The 27420-nt window shown below is 25.5% G+C and overlaps 1 protein-coding gene across 3 annotated transcripts; it reads right to left on the bottom strand.

Annotated features, from left to right (window-relative positions):
• Nucleotides 1–14: 14 nt before the first annotated feature.
• On the bottom strand, nucleotides 15–27420 carry LOC133819806 (probable LRR receptor-like serine/threonine-protein kinase At1g29720). Of its 3 annotated transcripts, none has more exons than XR_009886457.1 (28): nucleotides 27192–27420; nucleotides 26902–27040; nucleotides 25540–25611; nucleotides 24955–25026; nucleotides 19829–19954; nucleotides 18790–18990; nucleotides 17310–17366; nucleotides 16667–16720; nucleotides 15264–15335; nucleotides 12704–12775; nucleotides 12493–12564; nucleotides 11898–11969; nucleotides 10806–10880; nucleotides 9847–9918; nucleotides 9542–9613; nucleotides 7728–7796; nucleotides 7517–7597; nucleotides 6668–6721; nucleotides 6498–6557; nucleotides 5980–6032; nucleotides 4808–5193; nucleotides 4092–4296; nucleotides 3841–3981; nucleotides 3225–3337; nucleotides 2622–2841; nucleotides 1581–1694; nucleotides 1049–1211; nucleotides 15–417 (listed from the first exon to the last, which is right to left on the bottom strand). XR_009886457.1 is itself a non-coding variant. In XM_062253150.1 (28 exons), the coding sequence occupies exons 1-28, from the start codon at nucleotides 27322–27324 to the stop codon at nucleotides 196–198; spliced, it is 3351 nt and encodes a 1116-aa protein (XP_062109134.1). In that variant the 5' UTR covers nucleotides 27325–27413; the 3' UTR covers nucleotides 15–195. The 3 variants fall into 3 exon arrangements, 2 of the variants coding, with proteins under 2 accessions (XP_062109134.1, XP_062109135.1); XM_062253150.1 differs by having other exon boundaries at nucleotides 1472–1694; nucleotides 27192–27413; XM_062253151.1 differs by lacking the exon at nucleotides 24955–25026 and having other exon boundaries at nucleotides 1472–1694; nucleotides 27192–27413.

The following is a 27420-nucleotide window of genomic DNA, read 5'->3' as shown; positions in this document are numbered from 1 at the left end:
AGGGAAGCTCAACATTGCAAACTGAATGAATTCATTGTGAGATGCTAAAAAACTAAATACATAACTCTCCAGAATGGTTTTCATCATATATTTTGTCTCACCCATTCGACAGTGCTCTTTCAAAGGTCATACACACACACACACACATATATATATATATATCCTTAGCAAGGTCCACCTTAATTAAGGTCTTGTTCAGTTTTCCGCAGGGACCTCAAGAGAGTTAATCTGGTCAAGTGTTTTTTGGCCAGTTAGAACACTCACAACATTAGCCATGGTGGGTCTTACCCCGGGGGATATATTGGTGCAGCTCACTGCTAACTTTAAGATGGTCATGGCTTGTTTCGTTTCATAAACATTATTCAAACTTTTATCCACCATACCCATCAACGCTCCTTTTTTATCTGCCACAACAACCTGCATTATTGCACCGAGCACTTTTTATATATATATATATATATTAATCAATGCATTTTTATAATCACTACTATCTTTTTAGTATTTTTTTTATGTTAAAATTGTAAGGGTAGGTGTATTTTTGCAAAGTATCATTACGATATTATGTGTTTATAAATAATAATCATTTGGTACTCTGCATTTTGAAATCGTACATATTTGATATCCTGTATTTTAAAATTGTACATATTTAGTACCCTAAAGTCAAATTTAATTAATAAGATTTTAACAATTTAATCAAATTACTCTCAATCATACGAGCTACAAATTATATATAACTGCTCACAGTTTAGTAATATTGACAAAATTTTATCAACTAGGATACCAAATATCTATGTTTTCAAAATACGAGTACCATATGAGCATTATTGAAAACAGATGGTACCAGAATGATACTTTGCAAAAACAAAAGGTTTCAAATGAGTAAATTCCCAAATTTTAATTTAAAATATTTTAGGATACTAAAATCATGATTGAAACAACTCGTTGCAAGCGTACTTGTTTTAATATTTATAAGCGCGTGTGTAATAAATTATTTAAATCATAATTTCGGTATCCTAAATTATCCAAAATTTCTCATCGTTTGGCTTACCTCGTTTACAAGAAAGTCGAGTGTATCTTGGTTATAATTATCCTTTTTAGGCCCTCCATTTTTCCTGCCACTAACAAGCTCCAGTATAACCATCCCAAAACCATAGACGTCGTATTCTCTTGATATTGTTCCGTACATCAGATACTCAGGTGCCATGTATCCACTGTGTACATATACATACATATATGATCAAAAGATGTTTTAGTACTATATATCCACATGAAACTATAATGTAAGTTTTTCAACCCTAAAGAGTATGATTAATATCTTGTGCTATCGAATACTACAAACTACTTTCCAAGAGGGGAATCTAATACATACATTAATTGTTTGTAACATAAGGATTATATTCCCTAGCTAGCTAGCTAGGATCGAGAGAGGTTTTATATATTTTTAATTGATCAATGCTATATATGAACTTACTGATTTGGTTGAACTGGTTTGTTGGTATCGGCATAAAAGCTTGCCAATCCAAAGTCTGATAACTTAGAATTGAGAGTGCCGTCGAGAAGAATGTTGGAAACTTTAATACCTCTGTGAACGGTCTTGAATTTAGGATGTTCATGTGAATACTCCAAAGCCTTTGCAATCCCAAGACAAATGTTAAATCTTGCATCCCAATTAAGCCTGACTTTGCTCTCTGGGTCTGCACAAGTCATTAATTATTAGGCGCCAGCAGTTGTTTCAACACCTACCTTTGATTAATTATTTTCTCATTATTAGTCAATGAAAGAAAGGTTAGGGTGTGTTGCAATGTCACAGCCCTGTAATTGGTTAGCTATATACTAATAATTATTAGAGTTCACCAATAGTGATATGCCGGTGGTGTCCCTTAGGGCAGCTCCAACCGGACTGCAAAACAGCAAATATAGTACTAAAAAAGCACAAAATCAAATCAAATTCAACTCCTTTTATCACACAATTATGCTGTCAAGTTACAGTACCTCACCAAATATAATGATATTTGGTGGGGTACTATATTTGCTGGGGTATTGTAGCAACGACAAAAACAAATATATATGTATATTATTTTATATATAAGATAAAATAATAAAATAATTAAGAATAGACTTTTTGATGTAATTTTTGGTGTTGTGGTTGAAATTAAAAAAAATATAGTGCTACGATTCCTTAGTTTTGGTGTTAGTGCAACACCATATATGGTGTTATGGGTTGGAGATTGCCTCAGGGCAGCTTCAATTGGACTGTAAAAGAGAAAATATAGTGCTAAAAATGCACAAAGTCAAATACAACTCAACTTCATTTATCACACCATTATACTGTCAAGCTACAGTACCCCACCATATTTGGTGGGGTACTGTAGCAACGGCAAAAACAAAAAATAATGTTATTTTGTTTTTTTATATTAGTATTTAATAATAAATATATATGTATATTATTTTATATATAAGATAAAATAATTAAATAATTAAGAATATATTTTTGATGTTGTAGTTTGAATGAAAAAAATAACATCGTGCTAAGATTTTTTAGTTTTGATGTTGATGCAATACTATATATGGTCTTATGGGTTAAAGAAATGACGTGTGCAGTTCTGTTATAGAATACTTACTGAATAATACTTCGGCAAGGGACTTATTTTCCATGTACTCATAGATAAGCAAATACAAACCCTTTCCAACATATATATCAAAGAGTCGAACAAGGTTGTCATGCCTCCATGATTGGAGGGTAAAGATTTCGATTTCGCTCTTTAATTTGTCAATTCCCTCCACCGAGTGAGGAGCATCAAGCTTCTTCACAGCTACAACATAGTGATCTGGAAATTCAGCCTGCAACCATGAATGAAATTCACGAATAATGTTCATCAATAAAATAAGAGTACATATATTTTTAGACTTTGTGTTTTGCTTTATTACTTGTTTGGATCTTGTATTTTGATAAATTATTTTTTAGGCTCTGTATTTTGTAAAATGGTTCAAATAAGCCCCTAAACCTGATTTTGATGAACAAAAAATTTAAATCAGATTTATGAGTCTATTTGAATTATTTTAGAAAATACATAATTCAAAAAATAATTTATCAAAACATAAGATTCAAATAGATAATGAATCTAAAAAATCATAAACCCATCAAATAAAAAAGGAGTATATATATATACATATGCACATAAACAATACTACGAACAAGTCAATAATTAATACAGTTTGATTACCTTATAAACTGTACCGAAAGCACCTTTCCCAATCTCCATTTCTTTGCTAAATTTTTTAGTTGCAGCTATTAATTGTTTAAGGGTAACATCTGTCTTTCCACCTACTTTTATAACTGCTCCACGGAAAAACATCAAACACTACTAGTCATGCATGAGATGATCAGCACACACCAAACAAAAGATACCAACATATCAAAATTAAGATAATTGCTAAATAGTACTATTGGTCTCCAACACTAAAAGAAGGTACTATATCGATATAAGTACAATCCAATATTGCTAACAAATTATAGGGTGTCACTTTATGTAATGTTGTATACTTTAATGTGCCAAATAGCAACACTCAAAATTAAATATTAATTTGTTTTGTTGTAACGAATTACCAACTACACTAATTAATTGGTATAATATATATATATAGAGAATTGTTAAGGAGCACTATTGGTGTCCAACAACATAAGGAATTGACATAATGCTATTGATACAATCTAATATCAGGTCCCACGAATAAGTATTATGGAGTATAGTTAACCAATCATGAGTGTCACCTCATGTATGTGGTGTTAGACAACTTAAAATGTCAAATAACAACATATGTATATATACGATGGCTCACCGTGCAACGCTTCTTTTTCCAGCCACCCCATAATGGAAGCGAAAACCAAGAAAAGTACCAGAGCAAATGTAATTGAACCAAGCGTAATCATTGCTTTATGTGAACGGGAAAGTTTCTCCTGATCATCTCTAAGTTTGAAACCTGAATTAATAAGTAATTAAACATAATGTTACCACGTATTATAATGGTAAATGTTTGATTGATGCTAATGCATATATCTTTTTATATATATATATATATATATATATTACCTGGAGTTACAGATATGGCTGATAATAGAGGTCCATTAAAATCAGGGTTGTTGTCTGATTGTAATGTAGAACCCTTTCCTGCCCAATATAAGTGAATTTCCAACTGACTATTGTTGACATAAACTGTGTGATTTTCTACAAGTGCTACTCTATTAGGTCCACCTGCTGTCTTATTGATGTTAAAATTTGTTTCCACTCTATTACCCTGAAATTATTATTAATAAGAGATTAATTAATTAATTAGTTTACAATAATGTATAAATATAGAGAACGACTACAACGTATCTTTTTTTTTTAACATCGGTGCATCATTTTTCTATTTTTGGCACCTGGATAGATATAATCCAAATTTTTTGTATATGACGATGTACATTGTAGGTATTTAGAATATCCTGCAAATTTTTAAGAAATTCTAAATAGTTTACGAATCCGAAAACAGCGTTCAAACTGTCAAAAATAGGCACGCGTGCAACAAACAGTTTAGACCCTGTTTTCGGTACCATAATTCATTCGGAATTTCTTGAAAATTTGTAGGATGTTCTAGATAGCTATAACATATACCGTCATATAAAAAAAATTGAGATTATATCTATTCAGATGTCGAAAATAGAAAAATAACGCACCAGTGTTGAAGACAAAGATGATATATTGTAGTCGCTCCCAATAAATATATATATAAAGAATTATATATATATATATATATATATATATATTACCTGAATATATATATCGAATATGCGTTTGTTTAATCTAAACTGAGAGTCGACATCTTGCTGGTTGTAGACAATTTCAGCAAAGTGAAGAGTGATGTTGTAAGTGCCGTTATGTAAACAAAATGCATAGTACTTAAGGGAAACAGGCGCTAGGCGAGCCTTTTCATAGAGAGGTGCCTCGGCCACAGAAATTCCACATTTCACTTTTTTGATCTGATCACTGGAGTTGGTCATCGATGATAACAAGTAGCTTCCTGTACTACTGAAAGCCCAGTAGGAGTTTGAACCATTTCTCACACCATATGATAATGTGCTATTGTCCTCATCATATTCATTCTCATCCATGTCTCGAATTTCTTCACCACCACAGTTTATGTACAACGAGTGCTCTGTTAATTCAGAAGATATATCATTATCAAAACACTAATTATAATCTATAACCATTCAATAGTATTCTACATTCAGTAACCAACTGTAACACCCCAATTTCGATAAATATTATTCTAAATGGTTAGACTAAACGAGCGCATAACTGTGTATAATGTTTACTACTTTCCCTACACGTATATTATAAGGATTCTTTTGCAAAATGAATTATATTTTAAAGGTCCAAATGATTTATTTTTTAAAGTTATTTTTTATTCTAGTCTAGTTTTAATAATTTTTTGCAAAATAATCTCTCATAATTTAAAAAGCTAGTCGAAAATTTAAACAAGTGGTCGAAAAATTTAGACAACTGCTCGAATTTTAGACAGATGTCATTTTGCAAAAAATTATCAAAAGTGGGGCAGAATGCAAAATCACTTAAAAAATAGAGGTTATTTTCACCAATTTCTCATTTTTAAAGTCATTTTGCATTCTAACCTAGTTTTAATAATTCTTTGCAAAATGACTATGCATAATTTAGATAACTAGTTGAAAATTTAGACTGGTGGTCGAAAAATTTAAACAGCCGGTCGAAAATTTTAGACAACTAGTAAAAAAATTTAGACAACTTATCAAATTTTAGACATAGACCATTTGACAAAAAATTATCAATAGTAAGCCAGAGTGTAAAATCATTAGGAAAAAAAAAAAGACTATTTTTACCAATTTCTCCTTATAGTACTTAAGAGATAAGAAAATGGCAAAACATGTGTGTGTATGTAATAATTTTTTGAGAGCAGTATTCGTACGCTTAGGTTTTCCATCAGAACAAGCTGAATTCATCAGACTCTCCATATTTACCCTGCAATTGATTATATATGCCTTAATTAAAACTTAATATAATTATTAGCTAGAGATTGAAATATATATATATAGGGGCTTCACTTTAAGTGCTACTGGTGGAGCTCTTCAGTGTTCTCGACTAGTGAATAGTTTTCGACGCAATTTTTTTATGACCGTGTATATTGTAGTTGTTTAGAGAATCCTGGAAATTTTCAAAAAATTCCGAATAATTTACAGTACCAAAAACTAGGTTCAAACATGTTTTCCACGTATAAAAAAAAATTAGTCACGTGTGCAATAATATGTTTGAACCTAATTTTCAGTACTGTAAACTATTCAAAAATTTCTAAAAATCGCGCCGATACTCTAAATAGCTACAATATACAATATCACAAAAAAAAAATTGTACTAAACACTATTCAAAAGTCGAGATCACTGAAAACTCCACTGATAAAACTTAAGATGAAACTCCGAAGAACTATACATCTCTGGCTGCTGGCGGCATTTGGTTGATGGGCAATTGGGACAGCAGAAGAATAAATTCCTGAAGAAAAAAAATATATGTTTATATATATATATATCTTCAAATAATATTTAATTAATGAGTTCATGATGTTACAAATTAGAAATTAAGAAGGTTAATTGATGGCTTACAAATTTGGATGTTTCTTTCCTCTTATTTCTGAAAAATGATTGAACGAGAGATCTCTGAGACGAAATATAAACAAGTATCAAAGATCTTGACATTGTAATTAATATATACATAATAAGAAACTAAAAACAAAAATTATAAGCTTAAAGTGGAGGCTGTGTGACTGCTTAATTTGACCTTTTTTTTAATAAATTCATATTTATTTTCATTTTGGATCCCACTTAAAAGAATACTTTTCAATAATATATCCTTATTAATTATAATTCTTATTTTGACACTATCAAAATTTTACTCTAATTTCTGCTTTCTGCCTATAAGAGTCTATAACATATAGAAATCAAGTAGTATCTAAGTTTTTAAACATAAACAGTCACTAACGTTGTGTATATATAAATAAGATATCGGTGCATATCTTACGTGTTTTTTGCTCATGAACAGTTGCGTGTTTATTATAGTTGTTTAGAACATTCTGTAAATTTTCAGAACATTCCGAATAATTTATAGTACCAAAAACTAAGTTCAAACAGGTTGTTACACTAGTAATTTTTTTTTATGCGTGTAAAAACAACATATTTGAACCTACTTTTTGGTACTGTAAATTATTTAAAATTTCTTGAAAATTTACAGTATGCTCTAAATAACTACAATATACACGATCATAAAACAAATCGCGCCAAAAAATATTCATGACCCGAAAAACACAAAAAGCATACACCGGTCCATATCTTATGCAACATAGATACACACACGTTAATTAATAATTCGTTATTATCTTGAACCTTAACGATAATCCCTTAAAATGTCTATATATAAAAGAAACTGAAATATATATAATGGTAGAAATTGTTTACATCTTAGTCCAATTATTAGCTGCGGATTTACGAAAAATCCATTCTGGGATTGGACCACTGAGAGAATTATTCGCGAAGGACCTGCATGTGTATACGTACGTACGTACACATATACATATAAACATAATTAATTAATTGAGATTATCAGAAATTAAGTACTAGAGAGAGTGACGATGAAGAAGAAATATCTATTATATAATCAAGCCCTTACATGTAAATTAAACTTAAATTTTGTAGTGACCCTGGGATTTCACCTTCTAATTTGTTGAAGCTTAAATCTCTGCAAGACATTGAGATACACAAGATAAATAAGTTCTATATAAATATGGGACAATTCTCACTTTAAGCCTTATCGGTGTAGCTCTTCAGTATTCTCGATTCATGAACAGTTTTTGGCGCGATTTTTTTAAATGACCGTGTATATTGTAGTTGTTTAGAGCATTCTGCAAATTTTTAAAAAATTCCGAATAGTTTACAGTACCGAAGACTAGGTTCAAACATGTTGCTTTCCACGCGCAAACAAAAAAAAAGTTGCGCATGCAACAACATGTTTGAACCTAGTTTTCGGTACTGTAAATTACTCCTAATTTTCTAAAAGTCGCACTGATGCTCTAAATTACAATATGCACGGTCATAAGAAAATATCACGCCAAAAACTGTTCAAAGGTCAAGAACACTTAGAGTCTCACCGATAGGGTTTAAAGTGAAGCTCCTATAAGAAAATTCTCCTATAAATATAAATATATATATATTATTTAAGTACTTTTCATGATCAAGTCTTAAATTTTAGACAAAATAAAAATAAAACACATACAAATATTTATATAATTTAAATTAATTATTTTTATTATGTTTTTTTGATTGACATATAATTTTTGTTCTTTACAAAAATAAACAATATTATATATATATATATAAAAGAATGACATATAAATATATTAAAAGAAAAATTAAACCAAAATATTCTCTATGTTTTTTTTAAATAAAAAATAATATGATAATTTTTTAGATCACAAACTACCATATTCAAGGTCCATAACATTCATGATATTATTCAAAACATATTTCAATATTGATTGAAAAAGAAACTTGTTTGTTCTTGATGGAAGAAAAATATTATTTTAATTTTTTTATGTAATTATAAAGTCATTCTATTTATACACACGACACCTATATATAATCTACTTATTTTCATGACCTACATGCTTATTAATTTTTATAAAATCTTTTGTAGAATAAATATTTAGTAATTATATTAATATAAATTCAAATATTATAAAATAATATTATGATAGTTTTTAATACAAACAAGATATTTAATATTTATATAAATATAAATTCAAATGTTATAAAATATCATTATTATAATAATATATAATCTTAATTTTTATTAAAAATTTTATCATTTATATTTAAAAAGAAAGCATGTTATTTTTTTTATTACTTAATCTAACTTATATAAATATATATTCAAATTAAATAACAAAAACATTATAAATTTATTTGTAAGTGTCGTGTGCGTACAAATAATATGATTGTATAACCACATAATAAATTAGAATAACATTTCTCTTTTATCAAGAATAAGCAAGTTTATTATCCAATTATTGATATTTGTTTTGAATAATATTATAAATATTTTGTTTCTTAAATTAATGTAGTTTGTGATTTAAAAGTTTATTATATTATTGTTTTTTTTTAAATTATAAACAATGTTTCAGTTAATTTTTCTTTTAATGTGTCATTATAACATTTTTTTATATATAATATTATTGATTTATTTAAATTTTAAATGACAATCATATAAAAACTTAATAAAATTAAGCAAACACAATTTGCACATTGCATACACTACTTCAGATCTATTCATAATTTGATTAAAAACAATAATTAATTATATTAAGTTATTATAATTTATTAAGTACTTTAATTTTAGTCAATTAATAATTTAATTAATCATAATGTATTAAAAAATGAATAAAAATTTATATTTATTCATATAAATATATATGAGGTGAAACTTACAAATATTGTAGTGACGACATATTAGCAATGTAAGCGGGAATAGGACCAACAAGAGAACAGTTCCTCAATATCCTGCAAAAACCATATAAATTTTATTACAGGAGTGTTTTTATTTGATATTTTAAGATGATTAATACTATATGAGTTCACACATCATAATTAATTAGTTATATTTCATAATATTTATTAAATTTAAATAAATAAAATTTAATATTAAATTATATTAATAATAATATATTATTATTTTTGGTATTGGACAATACTAATGTGTAATATATAATAATATTATAATTTAGATAACTCACAGAGTTGATAGGTATGGCGAGTCCAGTTCTTTGGGGAATCGGAACGAAGTGGTGGCTAAGTCACTCATTTTCCTGTTTATATATAAATATATGCCAAAATTTGATATTATTATTCAAAATTAAAAATAAAATTATTTAATAAACAAGTATCACTTAAATAGAATTATTATATTTTAAATATTTTATAATTTTTCGTACATTATTTTCATACATCTAATAATTTTTTGAAACTTAATGATATAAATCTGGGCCCACATAACGTCTAAGACAGTGAGCATTCAAATGGGCTCATAGTAAGTCTGGGCCCACAAAGCTCACATTGAGTGCAACTATTTTGTGTGAAAAAATAACCACGAACATATATAATTAGAGTATTTTTATAAGGGGCCATGAGCAATTTAATATACAATAATTATTCCATATCCTGTTTTTTTTTTTTTTTTTAAATATCATCCTGGTACTATGTATCTACGAATAATGTTTAATTAGTATTATATTTTTTGAATTCGTACATATTTAATATTCTGTATTTTAAAATCGTACATATTTAATATCTTGTATTTTAAAATTATATATATTTAGCACCCTAAATTCAAATTTAATTAATAAAATTTTACAAATTTAATCAAATTACTCTCAATTATATGAGCTACAAATTATATATAATTACTGACAGTGTGGTGATAGTGACAAAATTTTATCAATTAGGATACTAAATATCTATATTTTCAAAATACAATATACCATATAGACATTATTAAAAACAAATTGTACCATAATGATAATTTATAAAAATAAAGGGTACCAAATAAGTAAATTCTCTTTTACAAATATTATTGAATATTACTAACCAATCATAAGTATTATCTAGAACCTTAAGTTGTCCTAAAATATCTACACTCAAATAGATAAGAATAAAAAGTGAAATTATTTTTGGGAGGTGGGAATTAATAACTCACAAAGTATTAATCACCCTTGAGAAGTTCAAAATGTTTGAAGGTATTTCACCATCAAAATTGTTGCCGTATAATGACCTGTAGAAATTAGAACAGAGAAAAATATAATTATTCGCATGCATGGTTGGTAGGTTCAAGTTTGAATAATGCAAATATTTATGTCTAGTCTCTAACTACAAAATTTTAGAAACAACATGATAAATATTTAAAAAAAATCATTTAACATTTATTAACTTATTTTTTTTTTAGAAATTGGTGAAAATGACATCTTTTTATAAGTGAATTTGAACTCTGGCTTACTTTTGATAATTTTTTGCAAAATGATATCTGTCTAAAATTCAACCAGTTGTCTAAATTTTTAGATCAACTGTCTAAAATTTTCAACTGATTGTCTAAATTATGAAAGATAATTTTGCAAAAAATTATTAAAACTAGACTAGAGTGCAAAATAACTTTAAAAAATCGACAATTTTACCAAGGGACTTTTTTTTAAAATTTAAAAATATGAGTAATTAGAATATGATATGTTCTCTATCTCTAGCTAAAAGATAATTATGTAACTGGTGTATACATTTTAATTGATAATCATAGCAAAGAAAAAAAAAGTATATTAGTGATACAAAGGATGTGTGTATTGTCAAATTTTAAACTATATATGTATAATACAGATTTTCAATTAATAAGCGCACCCAAAAAAATGGATAAATACTCATTTGATATTTTGTGTTTTATCGAAATATAAATTTGGTACCATATGTTTTTAATAATACTCATTTGACACATTATAATTTAAAATCATACATACTTAGTATCCTAAGCCCAAATTTGGTCAATAAATTTTTATCAATATGACCAAACTGCCATTAATTATATGAGTTTTAAATTCAAATTTAATTACTTAAATACATATAATTGATGACAGTTTTGTCACATTGATTAAATTTTACTTTTCAAATTTGAGTCTAAGGTATCGTATGTATGATTTCAAATTACAGAGTACAATATCAGTATTATTAAAAACATAGGACACTAAATTTATATTTCAATAAAACAAAGGTTACTAAATTAGCATATACCAAAAAAAAAATTACTTACAAATATTGAATGCTAGTCCATTTCGTTATGAAGGAAGGGAAAGCTCCAGACAAATAATTACCAGATATTGAACTGCATCAGGCCAACGAAGTTTCATTAAATACCATCTAGTTAAGAAAGATTGAAATGCCATATTGTAAGTTTTTTGCAGGCTTTTGGCAAAAATTTAAAATAGGACTTTAAAAAAAAAAAATCAATTTTAAAGTTTTTTTCAGATCAATATATTAATTAATTATCTAAATATTGCCACAAATATATTATCTAAATATAATAGATTGATTTAAAAAGATACTTGTTGTAAAAGTATTTAAGTTGTGCTAAAAGTTGCACTTAATTAGAGTGCTTAATTGTTTAAGACAACTTAAATATTTTTATCGCAAATGTCCATCTAAACCAAAATGCTATGTCATCATCTAACAATATAGTTAACAGCGAGTACCTGTGGTGTAACTAAAAATTCATGATACTTTTGTCCTCAACAAATAAATTTTGATATTTAAGTGCAACTATTAGCACAACTTAAATGCTTTTACCGCGAAGATTATAAAAATAAAAAAAAATCAGTTAACTTTTGTTGGAGCTAAGAAAAACTCACAATTCAGCTAAATTAGTCAGATTAGCAAAGGTACTTGGAAGTTCACCAGTAAAGTAATTAGATTGAAGCGAGCTGCAAAAAGAAAATATATATTAGTTGAAATTGAATGCCCTATTCCTTTTTTTCTTGTTTTAAGAAAAAGAACAGTTATAAACATATGCATATGCATTTACTTTTTTTTGTCATTTGAAAAAAAAAATGATTAACTTACAGGTATTGAAGTGATGTCAACTGCCCAAGTTCTTTTGGAAGTGAATCATTCAGTTGATTCTCCCTCAAAGACCTAATTTAGAAATGAGGATAAGAAGAACTAATTAAAATTATGTTAAGAATATTAGGACATGTTTGGTGTTGTTTTCTGTTTTTTGTTTTCAAAGTTGTGGTCTCTGTAACGCTCCATGTCACTATAGTTGCTTCCTGGAATGACGATTGACTCTGTAAACCAACACGAGTCTTTCCAGCATGCTTTGTCCTCACTGGGTGACCTCCTGGGAAATTTTCCCATGAAGCGTGCGAGTGAGGACAAAGCACGCTAGAAAGACTCGTGTTGGTTTGTAGGGTCAGTCGTCATTCCAAGAAACAGCCATAGCGACGTAGGGCGTTACAGTTTCAAAAATGAGAATAGAAAACAATTTTCTTTGTTTTTTAAAGAACAATAGGTGTTTGGCTATTATTTTCTAAAAACAGTCTTTTAGTTTTTTATTTTTAAAAAATTCTTAAATAAAATATTAATAAATATATTTGCAAAGAGAAAAATCTTTTTAAAGTTTGTGATAAATAATGCAATAAAGCAATGTGAAACTTATGTGAGTAAGAAGAGAGAAACTTATGCGAGGAAAAATGAGAGAGAAAATAATGAGAAAAAAAGTGAAGTGATGAGAGAGAAAACTGATCCGAGAAAAAAAAATGAAGATATAATAAATGATCAGAGAGAAAATGATGAGATTATAAGTGAAAAGAGAGAAAATTGGAAGATAGGAAATGTAGAGAGAAAATGGCGAGAGAGAGAAACTAATGAGAGATAAATTGATGTGAGAGAATGTAAGGAAAGAGAAATTGATGAGAGAGTAACTAGTGAGAGAGAAAGTGAAAAGAGAGAAACTGGTGAAAAAGAAAGTAAGAAGAGAGAAATTAATGTGAGATAAAAAAAGACAAAAAAGTTTGACAACAACATATTACAACTTTTTATTGTTTTCAAAATTTTATTAATTTTGTAAATTTGTTTTAAAAATAGTTTTCTAAAACAATGATAAACATCTTTATCTGTTTTCAAAAATCAGATTTAAGTTAATGAGCCAAAATTATATCATTTTTAACATGTACTTTTGTTATGTTAATAAAAAAGATATTGATATATCAATTGAGATAAAAAAAATTCGATTTATTATTAAAAAATAAAGTTCTATTACTTTATCATCTCATTCGTTATTTTTATTTTCTTTTAAATGTATTTTCAGTTTTCTTTAATTTAATGCTAATTCTACTTATTAAAAGATTTTGGCCTTATATACAATAATAGTGTGCATGCATATACGTGATTATTTCAGATAAATTAGTAGTGATATTTTAATAATGATTTACATCATTTGTCAAAATAATAATAATAATAATAATAATAATAATAATAATAATAATAATAATAATAATAATAAATTAATGACTTTCAGCACATTTATGGACAACATGTTACCCAATGATGACGGTATTGGACCACTAAGCATGTTATTTCTCAGCAGGCTACCCCATAAACAAAAGATAATATTATTAGAAACAATAATTTTTTTCATTATTTTAAAAGAATACATATAACATTTTAAATTAAGAAAAATAAATAACATCAGAAAAATAAATAATATGCAAAGTACTTATTTTCAACAACAACAAAAAAAAAGCTAATAAGATGAGCTTAAAAAAAATCTATTAAATAGGGTAATTCTTAAGTGCAGATTCTGAAAACGCCACTATTGTAATGTTATTTTTCAATTTTCAGCATCTGGAAAAATTATAACTTAATTTTTTTATATGAATGTATATATTGCACACATTTTTTTTTATAATCGTGGAAAATAGACTATTTAAACTATGGTTTTAGTATTATAAATTATTTGAAATTTTCTTAAAATTGACACGACGCCAACTACAACTATAATATATTCTATCATAAAAAAAAAGTTATAATTTATCCATGTATCGAAAAAAAAAAAGAACACTACAGTAGCAACATTAAGGCATGTACCAATAATTTTTCAAGTATTTATATTTATATATATACATAAGGTACATACTCATTTGGTACTTATATTTTATCGAAATACAAATTTAATATTTTATATTTTCAATAATTTTAATCTAATACTCTGTAATTTAAAATCATATATATTTAGTATTTTTGGCTTAAATTTAATCAATAAAACAAAAATTATTTGGTATGATGTAATTTGAGCAATGCTACGCATACACTTAAATTGCACACAATTTTTATCCACTTTGATGTGTATTTAATTTTAGTCAAATATATTTTTAAGTGAGGGTCACATCATTTTTTATTTTATGGTTGAGATTAAATACACATCATTATATGTAAAAATTATTTACAATTTAAATGTGTTTCAATCATTTCTCTTACATAATTACATATCGTAATTATAAACTTTCATTTTACTAACCAAATACAATATCCCAAATGAGTATATACATGTTTTATTATTTTAGCTATAACACTTTAAAAGTGTAATTGTGTGCTATCAATCAATCTTGCTAGAAGGGCTTACAGTGATTTGAGATACTTCAATTTGCCAAAAGTGCTGGGAATCACTCCGGTCAGGAAATTGAATTGTAGATGACTGAAAATCAAATACATAAATAATTAAACTAATTAATTATAATACAAAAATGAAACTAAGAATGCATGTTGCTCAAAATAAATTAATTGTTCTTCTATTTTTTTTTTCAAACTTCCAATGGATTTTTATTTAAAAAGAAAATTGTTTTTTTCATAAGGATATCAAATAAAATTTACTAAATTATAAGAATTATTTAAAAAAAAATGAAACGGAATGAGCCATTGCCAAAAAACTGGCTCCATACATATAAAGACTATTGTTAAAGCATATATATACTAAACAATTTGATAATTTTCTACTTAATAATGGGAATTATAATTAGTAAAGAAAATTTGCATTTTTCTTTTTTAAGAATTTGTATGGTGTTAAATGCGTATAAATATATAACTATCTAAGATTGCGATACAAACTTAAATTACAATTATAATTTCTTTATATTAAAATAGTGTTGTTATTTGACATCTTACGGTGTCCGATACCATATGAGGTAGTACCCTATAATTGGTTAGCGATACTTCATAATACTTATTAAATTAAAATATGTGGGACCCGATATTGGACTACACTAAAAGCGATATGCCAACTTCTTATGGTGTTGGACACCAGTAGTGCCCCTTAACATTTCTCATATTAAAACGCTCAAACCTGACGCTTACTCAAGTGTTTATAAGGAAATAGAGCTAACCCAATTATTTATATACTTAAGGCTAAACAAATATCATCAAAATTAACTACATGTTTTGGAAAAATAATTGAAAACTCCAGACCTAAAATAACAAAAGAAAAAAAGTATTTCAGAAATACTAGTTTAAATCCCAGTGGCAGAACTAGAGATCACTGATAGGGGACCAAGCAAAAAACAAAAGGTCAAATTAAATATTTTTGTGAGGAAAATAAGACTAATTTCAAATATATATAATTAACATTTATTAATTATTATTACAATAGGGTTATTCAATTTTATTTGAAACAAAAATTGACCAATTTTACATACATAATAAAATAAAGAACCATTTTACTATATATACAAAAACAAGAGACTCCTTTCTGAATAATTTGTTTAAAACAAATCATTTACACTGAAATTTTAATTAAACACCAGAGACTAAATATATTTACTTATTAAATAAAAGTAAATCCAGAACTTCATGATATATTTTTGGACCGATAAGTTTGACAAAATTGCAAAAAACACAATACTTTGTACAATAATGTTCCATAATTGAATTGAAAACTTAATAATTAATAAGAAGTAAAAAATGTTAATGAAGAATCTTAAATGAAATGAATACACTAACAATGGTCACAGTATATATTTAAATACTACTTACATGGAGAAGTCATCGCTACATGTTGATCCATTGGGCTCCAAACCTTTTCCTAAGCTGTAATTGGGTAATTAGATAATTGTTCACATGTGCAAATTAAAAGGCATTATTTTATAAGTAAAATTACATAAAGGATAATTTCCACTGTTATTTCTAGCCAACTAAAAATTAAGCCATACGTAAATAAATAAATGAATGAAGACACATATAATTAGTAAAATTTCTAAGGATCTAATTGGGTCACGAGTGAAAAATTGCATTTTTGAAAAGTGTGTTTCTTAAATGAAAATCTGGATTTATAGTCTTAAAACGTATTTTTGAAAATGTGATTGATTCAAAATCCGTAAACTGTTTTTTAATTTTAAAAAACTGAATATGTGATTAGTAGAGAATGTGAAAATATAAAAAAGTGATTGATTTGTAAGATTTTATGATATAATGATTTGGATTTGGAGAAAACGTGAAAATATCATTTTCTATTTTGTAACTTAAAGTTAGAATTATTATTTAGATTGAGAATTTAAAAACAAATAACTAATCAAATATTTATGTGGGCCCTACTATATTTTAGTTTTAAAAATTATAAAATTGGATTTGAATTCACTGTCCAATAAACCTAATATATATGCATGACAAAACTTACAACCTTATGTTCCCCAAACTCTCAGGTATAGGTCCTTCAAGATTATTGTTTGCGAGATCTCTGCAGGCATATATAAACTCAGTGTAAATGTCTAAAATTATATAATATTATTATAGCAATATTTTGCTTTTATTACTACCATTAGGTAAACTGCTCCAATACATATAAAATATAATAAATAATATTATTGTCCTCGAGTTATGACCACTATATTATCGTATCTTCCGAATGATTCGCATTGTTAAAAATTTCTTTCCCTCAGAACTATACACATTATTGAAATACGACACTTCTATTAGATTTCGTCCTATGTGGCTAACAGATTGATGATGTACCATTTTGTCTGTTGATGTAGCAGTGTCATAGGTAGAATAATTAACAATTTTGTCCCAGAACTTTGACCACTTTCACTACACATGACATTGTCACATCAATAGATAAAATGTCACGTCATTAATCTGATAGCCACTACCTAGGGCAAAATCTAAGAGAACGCGATCATATAATGCTATTTATTCTATAAAATATACACTGAAACATTACTCTCAAACTGAGTCTCCTCTTCACCAGATGTGATTGGTTAAAAAATAATACCATATTATCAGTAAGTAATTATATATATATATGGTAATTCTATGGTGCATATCTTTTGTGAGTTTTTGTGTTTCTCGGCTCGTGAACAGTTTTCAGCGCGATTTTTTTTTTATGATTGTGTTTATTGTAGTTATTTAGAGCATCCTGCAAATTTTCAGGAAATTCCGAATAATTTACAATACCGAAAACTAGGTTAAAACAGACTGTTTTCTACGCGTATAAAAAAAATTAATCACGCGTGCAACAACTTGTTTGAACCTAGATTTCGTCATTGTAAATTATTCGGAATTTCCTGAAAATTTGTAGGATGCTCTAAATAACTACAATAAACATGGTCATAAAAAAAAATCGAGCCGAAAATTGTTCACGAGCCGGGAAACACAAAAAGTCACAAAAGATATGCACCATAGCAGTACCCTATATATATAGGGGGAGACTTCGGTGCAACCAACTTTTTAGCTGCACCGGTGCAGCCAGGGCATGGTTCGGGCATTTAAATAATTTTTTTCTAATTTTTTTTATGACAGTATACATTGTTGTCATTTAAGATATCCTGCAAATTTTCAAAAAACTCTGAATAGTTTACGATACCGAAAACAAAGTTGTTGCACTCGTGTCTGTTTTTTGTATACGCGTGTAAAATTCAACTGTTTGAATCTTGTTTTCGGCACCGTAAATTATTCAGAATTTTTTGAAAATTTGCATGGTATCTTAAATGACAACAATGTACACTGCTGTTATAAAAAAATTAAAAAAAAAATTATTTAAATACCCAAACTATGTCCTGACTGCAATGATGCAGTAAAAGAGGTGGCTGCACCGAAGTGCTACCATATATATATTTATATCAATACTTAAAACTCAAATGCAAAATATAAAGTGATCATACAAATTGAAAAGCGGACAACGCCTTGTACGACTTTTGTAGCCAGGAGGATGTTGATTATGACAGTTAGGGTTATGGTTGTATTTACATCCAAAAACGGGTCCGCCTTCGTAAGCGGGTCCGCCTTCGTAAGCATCACCACTACTACCACTATATTTATTTCTGTCTCCGGGCTTCAATTGCGAGTTGCTTTGGCTGAATGGCCTAATGTTTGTTTGTTGATCAAATAATATATATATTAGTTTCCATTAAAAATAAATAAAATAACTTAAAAATTCTAAACCATATATTCTGTTTAAACTATCTTCTTTGTGTAATTTTTTTGCAAAAAGTAAGTCAATACAGTTTTTGACCTAATGTTTATAATTGTACTTCAGTCCACACAATACAAATCAGCTCAAGAGTCAATAATAGTTAATGATTATTTAATATTTATTATATATATACAAAAAAAATTATCATTTTTATTGTCTAAATTATAACAATATAATAAATAAAAATGCTCAAATTTATAAGAGAAAATACTTATTTAGTACATTGCGTTTTATCGAAACACTTACGTGATGCATTATATTTTTAATAATGTTAATCTAGTACTTTGTAATTTGAAATCGTACATATTTGGTACCATGTACTTAAATTTTATCAATATGATCAAATGTTATCAATTATATGAGTTTCAAACTCAAATTTAATCACTTAATTACATATAATTGAGAGCAGTTTGGTCATATTAATAAAATTTTAGTGATCAAAGCTGAGTTGAGGGTACTAAATATGTATGATTTTAAATTACAAATACTAGATGAGCATTATTGGTATTTCGATAAAACTAAAGTACCATATATGGTGATATACCCAATTTATAATAGTTGATAAATTATAATAGTTAGTGGTAATATAAAAAACAAAAAACAGTAAAATTTATTGATGTGCTAAATTTTTATTTTATACCAAATTTAACATATGCTTTACAACACTATTAGAGTGATGTTTCATTTTTTAAATATACTAAAATATAACAATATATACCATTAATTACCTTTCTGACTCTGGTTTGGACATTGTCTTATTAGGATCAAACCAGACTTCATCTTCCTGAATTTGTGCCTTCAAATTCCCCAGGCTATGTGGTATTCCTCCAGTAAGTTGATTATTAGAAAGATCCCTGGTAAATATATAGATAATTTAATTATTTGTTTGTCACAATTGAAGAGAAATTTACCAAATTATTTGTTATTTCATCAGTGAATTGACAATTATAAACTTCAAATGTTGTGATTTTTTTTAGAAGCCAACCTTATACAATAGCAAAAATTAAAATAACATGCTATTTAAGTTGAAATATTCTTGTGTCTTAGTCCAATATTTTCATTACTAGAAAATATAGTTGTGCTGTGGGCAGTATTATAATAACATATTACTATATATATATATATTTAAAGAATTTTTATATTTATCTGATTAATTATAATTTTTAAAAAATATATATTTTCCGAGTTTGGAATTTTTGTTTGTTTTTATAATAATCAAATTTTTGTATACATTTCGTAATTTTTCTATTTTTTATTATTATAATTTATCAAAAATTATACATACATATATATTATCATATCACTTAAAATTATCTCAAATCTCAATTTTTTTTTTCTTTAAGTTGCTAATACTTTTTCTAATTTTTATATATAAAATATGAGAAACTATTTATAGTATCACACTTTTATTTTTTTTTTCTTTTATTTTATAGTATTAGCACAAAAGATAAATGATAACACACAAAAAATAAATTAAAATTATAGGGTCTTAATTTTTTTGATTATTTTAAATCTATTAACATATTAGAGGGTCTATATATTTACATGTCTCTTCAAAGAGTATGACCATACATTTTGAAAAATAAGTTATACAATATATAAATTCTTTTTACACTATATATTATACCATTTTTTCAATATATAATATATTATTTACAAAGTTAAATGCTTTAAAAATGTCTACTACGAAAAATATTATAAATATGTATAATATATTAAATATTGATATAAACTTGATGAATTAAAAAATGAGAAATCTACAAAAATGCACCAAAAGTTAAAAAAAGTATGAAAAATATGGTGCATTACAAAAATATAGAATTTTTGGATAAAAACACGTAGTGGCAAAAGTGTAAATACGAAGTGGCTTTTAATTGTAAATAAAAGCGGCAAAATACAATTTTTTGTGATCAACGTTTACAAACTTTTAAATATCTGTTATAAAATTATAAATATATGTTACATGTTTGTAAATAATATTTACAAAAATCAGTTTTAGAATTATATTTTTTTGTACATAAAACTTACGAACAAATTCGTAACTAATTTTTTATTTTTGTAACAATAGTTTAAAAATCTAGTTTCATAACTAAGAAATATATTTTTGTAACTAACATTTACAAAAATAATTTATAGTTAAGAAATCGTGACCAAAATTTACTTAAAAATATTATACTTTTCCAAATATTACAATATTGTACCAAAAAATTACATGAACCATCAAATTTATATTATACAACTTAAAAATATAAATTTAAGATATTCATTATTTATAAAACACTTTATTATATATATTTACATAAAAATGCAGTTACAGAGTAGTGAATTACAATAATTTTGTAAACAAGTTTTACATTTTTGTAACAACGATTTGCAACATTAATTTCACAATCAAGAAGTTTATTTTTGTAACTAACATTTACATAAATATTTATAAATTTATTTAACATGATTGTTACAAAATTTTACAAAACTAATTTTTTAACTTTAAAATACATTTTTGCAACAAAGCTTAAACTTTGACTAGATTAAGATTTAACTAGCTATGATTTTCAAAACAATATAATATTTTTTACCACTATCTCTCCTACTACTATTAATATATGTTACAAAAATTTATGAATATATATATAATAAAATTGAAAGATCATTTATATTAATTTAAATAAAAATACAATTGTAAACAAATTAATTATAAAAAGTAATAATAAAAAAAAGGTGAAAAAACTCATATTTAATTAGAATTTTTGTATATGATACTAAGATAATAAAATAAGAAAAGTAGAAGAGCAAATTTATAGTTGATAGTAGAGGAAAATATATTGTGGTGTAAATCCACCGTATTTTGGTAATTAGTTTATATTACCGTATAAATCAAATTTTTTTTTTTAATACCGTAAATGATGTAATTTTTCTTTAAAAAATTATAACTAATTAGACAATATTGAGTTAATCAATCATTTATATAAGAAAAAAATAGTAACTTTTATACAAATTAAAGTGAATGAATGAATATCTTATTTATAAACTAAAATTATAATGCCTACAATGGTTTGTAAACCATGTGAGATTTTTATATAAAAAAGCATTACTCAACTAATACAAATAAATACATAAAATAAAACACATATTTACCAAAATTTCAAATAAAATAAATAAATACCTCTAAAAAAATTTAGGATGTGACATCACCTCTTCAAAACGTAGACTTATATATATATATATATATAGATTCTCTTTAATGTTATATTTGTATAATTCACCTTAAATTGTATATATATACACACAAATATTAGATTACCACTTAATTTATCTCATAAATCAATTATTTTCTGTTATGCTAATATTTTCTCTAATTCTTATATGCAAAATTAGATAAATTATTTAAAGTATTACAATTTCATTTTTTTCTTTATCTTATATAATTAGCACAAAACTAAATTATTACACAATAAAAATAAATTAATATTATAGGGTCATAATTTTTTTTATTATCTTGGACTTATTAAAGTGTTAGAGCGTCTATATTTTTTTTCTTCAAGCAAACTCAATATCATAGCTACATATAATCTTTTGTATGACTCTTTAAAAATTGTGAACATAACTTTAAAAAAAAAAAAAAAGAAAGTGATACAATATATATGTCTTCTTGTTACATTAAAAAAATACGTAATATAATATTTACAAATTTAAATGATATAAAAATATATAGCTCAAAAATTAAATATATAAATATAAATATATCATCCATCTAAGAAAAAAAATTAATATTGATATAAATTTGATGAACTCAAAATATTGTAACTAATTGGGCAAGAATATATTAATCAATCAATCATATAAAGAAGAAAACAAATATTAATTATTAGACAAATAAAAGTGAATGAATGAATACTTAATATATATTCTACAAGTATAACACTCATAATGGTTTGTAAATTATGTGATATTTAAAAAAAAAAATTATTGCTAAACATATATAAATAAAACTCAAATTTGACTAAATTATAATAAAATAGCTCTAAAAAAATTATAGAAAGTCATATCATCCCTCTAAATAAAACTCATTTTTACCAAAAAAAAAATCTAATTAAATAGATAAAATAACTCTAAAATATTTCAGCTTTTTTCTGAAACTTATATATATATATATATACAAATTCTACTTTTGTATTTAAATTTATTCTGCATGTAGATAATCGAAATGGTAATCATAAATGGCCAAATTAATTATTATGTAATTTTAATCATTTTTAGTATTGTACTAGATACAAGCAGCGTGGAATGCATGTTGCTTAGTTTTATTTATAGAATTTATTAATTATTTTTATTAAATTTATATTAATGCAATATAAATTTTAAAATAAATATTTTATTTTAATTGAATAATTTATATATTTTTGTTTAAGTCTATGTTTGTTGTAGATTTTGAATTTGGGTGTGACAACAATATATTATATGTTTAATGTTATATTAAAAATTATATGTGGATTTTAAATTTAAGTTTCTTGTTAGTTTTTTTAAAAAAAATAATTTGTTGCTAGTTCACAGTAGATTATATTATAGGTTTAATATGATATTATTATAATAAGTGAGTTTAAGTTTAATTAAATTTTATTTAAGTTATAAAATGTATGATTTTATTATTTTAAATAATTAACATTGTAAAATATCTCAAAAATATCATATTTTAATTTGTTTAATTATTTATTATTTTAAAATAATTATCATTGTAAAATATCTAAAAAATATCTTATTTTAATTTGTTTAATTATTTATTATTTTAAATAATTATTGTTGTAAAATATCTTAAAAATATCCTATTTAAATTTTTTTAATTATTTATTTTATTTAAGTTTAAGTGTTTACAAACTACCGTTAAATATAAGAATATTCTGTTAAATATAAAAATATTCCGTTAAAATTAATATTTAAAAAATAAAAAACCGTTAAAACAAAAAAAATTCGTTATCTACACACTTATTATATATAGAAAAGATATTTAATACTTCTGTTTATAAAAATTGTGCACTAATATGACAACATTAGCTGCATTAAGTACACATTACAAGTCCCTAGTAAAATAAAATTATAAAATATATATATATAATTAGAAGATAAATATCAATATTTTTTTTTAAATATTAAACAAAATAATTTATATAAGAGATAAGAAAAGGAAAAAATAGCAACAACAAAAAAAAGACAAACAAATAAGCTTAAAATCGTAAACAAAAGATAAAAAGAAAAGGACACAAAAAACATAAAGAAAAAAAGACTGACACAGCACATGTTACTCTACTATCTCTCTTTTATATCTTGTCTCTCTAGATAACTGAATAAAAGAAAATACAAAAACAAAACAATTATACAAAAAAAAACATTTTCCATAGCTTCTTCAAAGTAGAGTAGTCTTTAAAAATTTAAAGAACTAAGACATAAAAGAAAATACAAAAAAAAAACAACTATATAAACACTCCCCAATTAGTCACTCTTCTATATATTTAAAATAATAGATATACCATTATTATAATTATTATTTTACATTACATAATCTCTTGTTTATTTCTTTTTTTTTCTATGCATATACTTTCAATTTATTTTTTTCAATAAACCATTTGAGAACAAGAAAAAAAGGAAACACCATTTTTTAAACACAACTTTGGAATTAGAAAAACCAAAACCAAAACCAATGCCAATCATTTATATAGAAGAGATATTAAATTTTACTTTTTTATTTTATTTAAACATAATTTGAAAAAAGTAATAAGACTTTTTTTTCAATATATAGTAAAGCAGGGACTAATCAATAACAAAGTAAATAAATATAATTGGAATATTTAGAGCTACTCACAGATAGTAAAGTGAACTCATCTTTCCCAAGGATGAAGGGATGTTACCACCAATTTTGTTGTAAGACAGATCGCTGTTACATCCATTCGACATGTGAGCAAATAATTTTTTTATTTTATTTTTTAAATGTTTAAACTTTTGGAGGATTGTATGGTATGATCTGGGGGAATTTTTTTTTTTTACGATTTTTTTTATAATTGTGTATATTATAATTATTTAAAGTATTCTGCAAATTTTCAGAAAATTCTAAATAAATTACACTACCGAAAATTAGGTTCGAACATATTATTTTTCACGCGCATAAAAAAAATTAGTCACGCGTGCAATAACTTATTTTTAAACTAATTTTCGGTACTGTAAATTATTCAGAATTTTCTGAAAATTTACAAAATATTCTAAATAACTACAATATATATGGTCATAAAAGAAATTACGACAAAAAATGTTCAGAGGTTGAGAACACAAAAAAGCCCAAACTCTTTTTGAAACCCTACCATAAAAATTTCCCAATTTTTTTTATCTTTATACATTTCTTCAGTGAAACTATTATTTAAAAAAAAAATAGCGAAAAATTAGGAGAAATTACAGCTTTTCCAGATAAGTAAGGTTAGCCACTGCTTCCGGTAGAATCCCATACAAATCTTGGTTGCTCCATGAACTGCATCGATACAAGTATAATTTAATGTAATGAAGTTAGAGTAATCGATTAAATATATTTATGAAGTTGACTAAATTTAATTTGACACTATATATAAATATAACTCTTTTATTACAACGATTTTCTCGCACTAAAATTTGAATTTTTGGGTAAATAACTATTTAGTACTTTATGTTTTATCGAAATTCAGATTTGGTACTTTATGTTTTCAATAATATTTATCCGGTACCCTATAATTTAAAATCGTATATATTTGTTATCCTAGACTTAAATTTGAACAATAAAATTTTCTCAAATCAAACTGTCATCAGTTATATGTAATTAAGTAATTAAATTTGAATTTAAAAATCATATAATTAAGGGCAGTTTGGTCATATTGATAAAATTTTACTGATCAAATTTGAGTCCAGGGTATCAAATATATACGATTTTAAATTACAAGGTACCAGATAAGCATTATTGAAAACATATGGTACCAAATCTATATTTCGATAAAACACAAGATACCAAATTAGTATTTACCATATTTTTATTTATATATATAGGGTACGATTATAATAGTGTACGCTTTTAATGCTAATCGTACATTTTTATAATTCAATTTTTTTACACGCGTAAATAATTTATAATTCAATTTTTTTATATGTTGGTGTTTATTTACAACCAATCTCCTATAAATTTAAAAAAAAAAAATCTAAATAACTTAGTATGCTGATACAGAGTTCCAAACTTTCAATATTGTCACGTGCACAAATATTATTTTAGACCCTATTTTTTGTTTCCTAAATTATTTCAGATATTTTTGGAAATATGCAAGAGGTTCTCTGTTCCTACAATGAACATCATTTAATTTGTAAAAAAAAAATAAACAAACTAGAATCCACATGTATAAAAATATATGATTCACGACTCTTATACACAAAAAGCATGCACCCTTATAGTTATAACCCAATTTTTTTGCATGATGGCCTATATTATAGTCATAACAAGTATCCCACCAATTTTTATGAAACTCTAATGAATTTATAGTGTCAAAATCAGCGTTAAAATAGTATGTTTTTCACGTGTATGAAAAAAAAATCAAGCACGCGTACAATTGATTATTTGAACTCTAATTTCGACAGCGTAAATTATTTAGAATTTCCCAAAAATCGGTAGGATGTCTGTTATAACTATAGCGTACGCCATCATGTAAAAAAAATTGCCTCCTATTTTCTCCAAATATCGAAAATAAAAAAAGGGAAAATTCCTATCAATTTATGGATAAATATATAAATAGAAGAAAGATACATTTCTTTAATACGACAGAGAGTGGTTGTGTAGTTGCAGTCACATTGGATGCCGAGATCAGAGTCATGACAAATTTTGGAAGTTGATGAAGGAAGTCTCTTAAACTTCAAGTTCTCTGCAACAGTTCGCAGAGCAGGTTCTGCCAAAGATTCCCAATAAGTATGTAAGAACAACAACTGATGATTATTAACTTTCATTGGTTATTATATATATATATATATATGAAAACAACTAAAATGTAATATATATAAAATTCGTGGCTGATTGTGTGTGTGTATATATATATATACCTTCTTCAATGATGGTTGGATATTCTTCACATCTGAATTCAGAACTAAACTGCGACCAGAGGATAAAGTTGAACTGAATTATAAGAACTAGTTTAGCAAATGTTGGAAGAGAACGATTGCATGAGATTATCATTTTGTTTTGCTCTCAACGACAGAAATCTGCTAATTAATATGAAAAGAAAACCAGTCTTTCTAAGTATTTATAGCCTATATATATAGTATATTTTAA

The sequence above is a fragment of the Humulus lupulus genome, chromosome 2 (genome assembly GCF_963169125.1).
Source record: "Humulus lupulus chromosome 2, drHumLupu1.1, whole genome shotgun sequence".
Classification (NCBI taxonomy): domain Eukaryota; kingdom Viridiplantae; phylum Streptophyta; class Magnoliopsida; order Rosales; family Cannabaceae; genus Humulus; species Humulus lupulus.
This window is presented reverse-complemented; position numbering and strand designations above follow the sequence as displayed.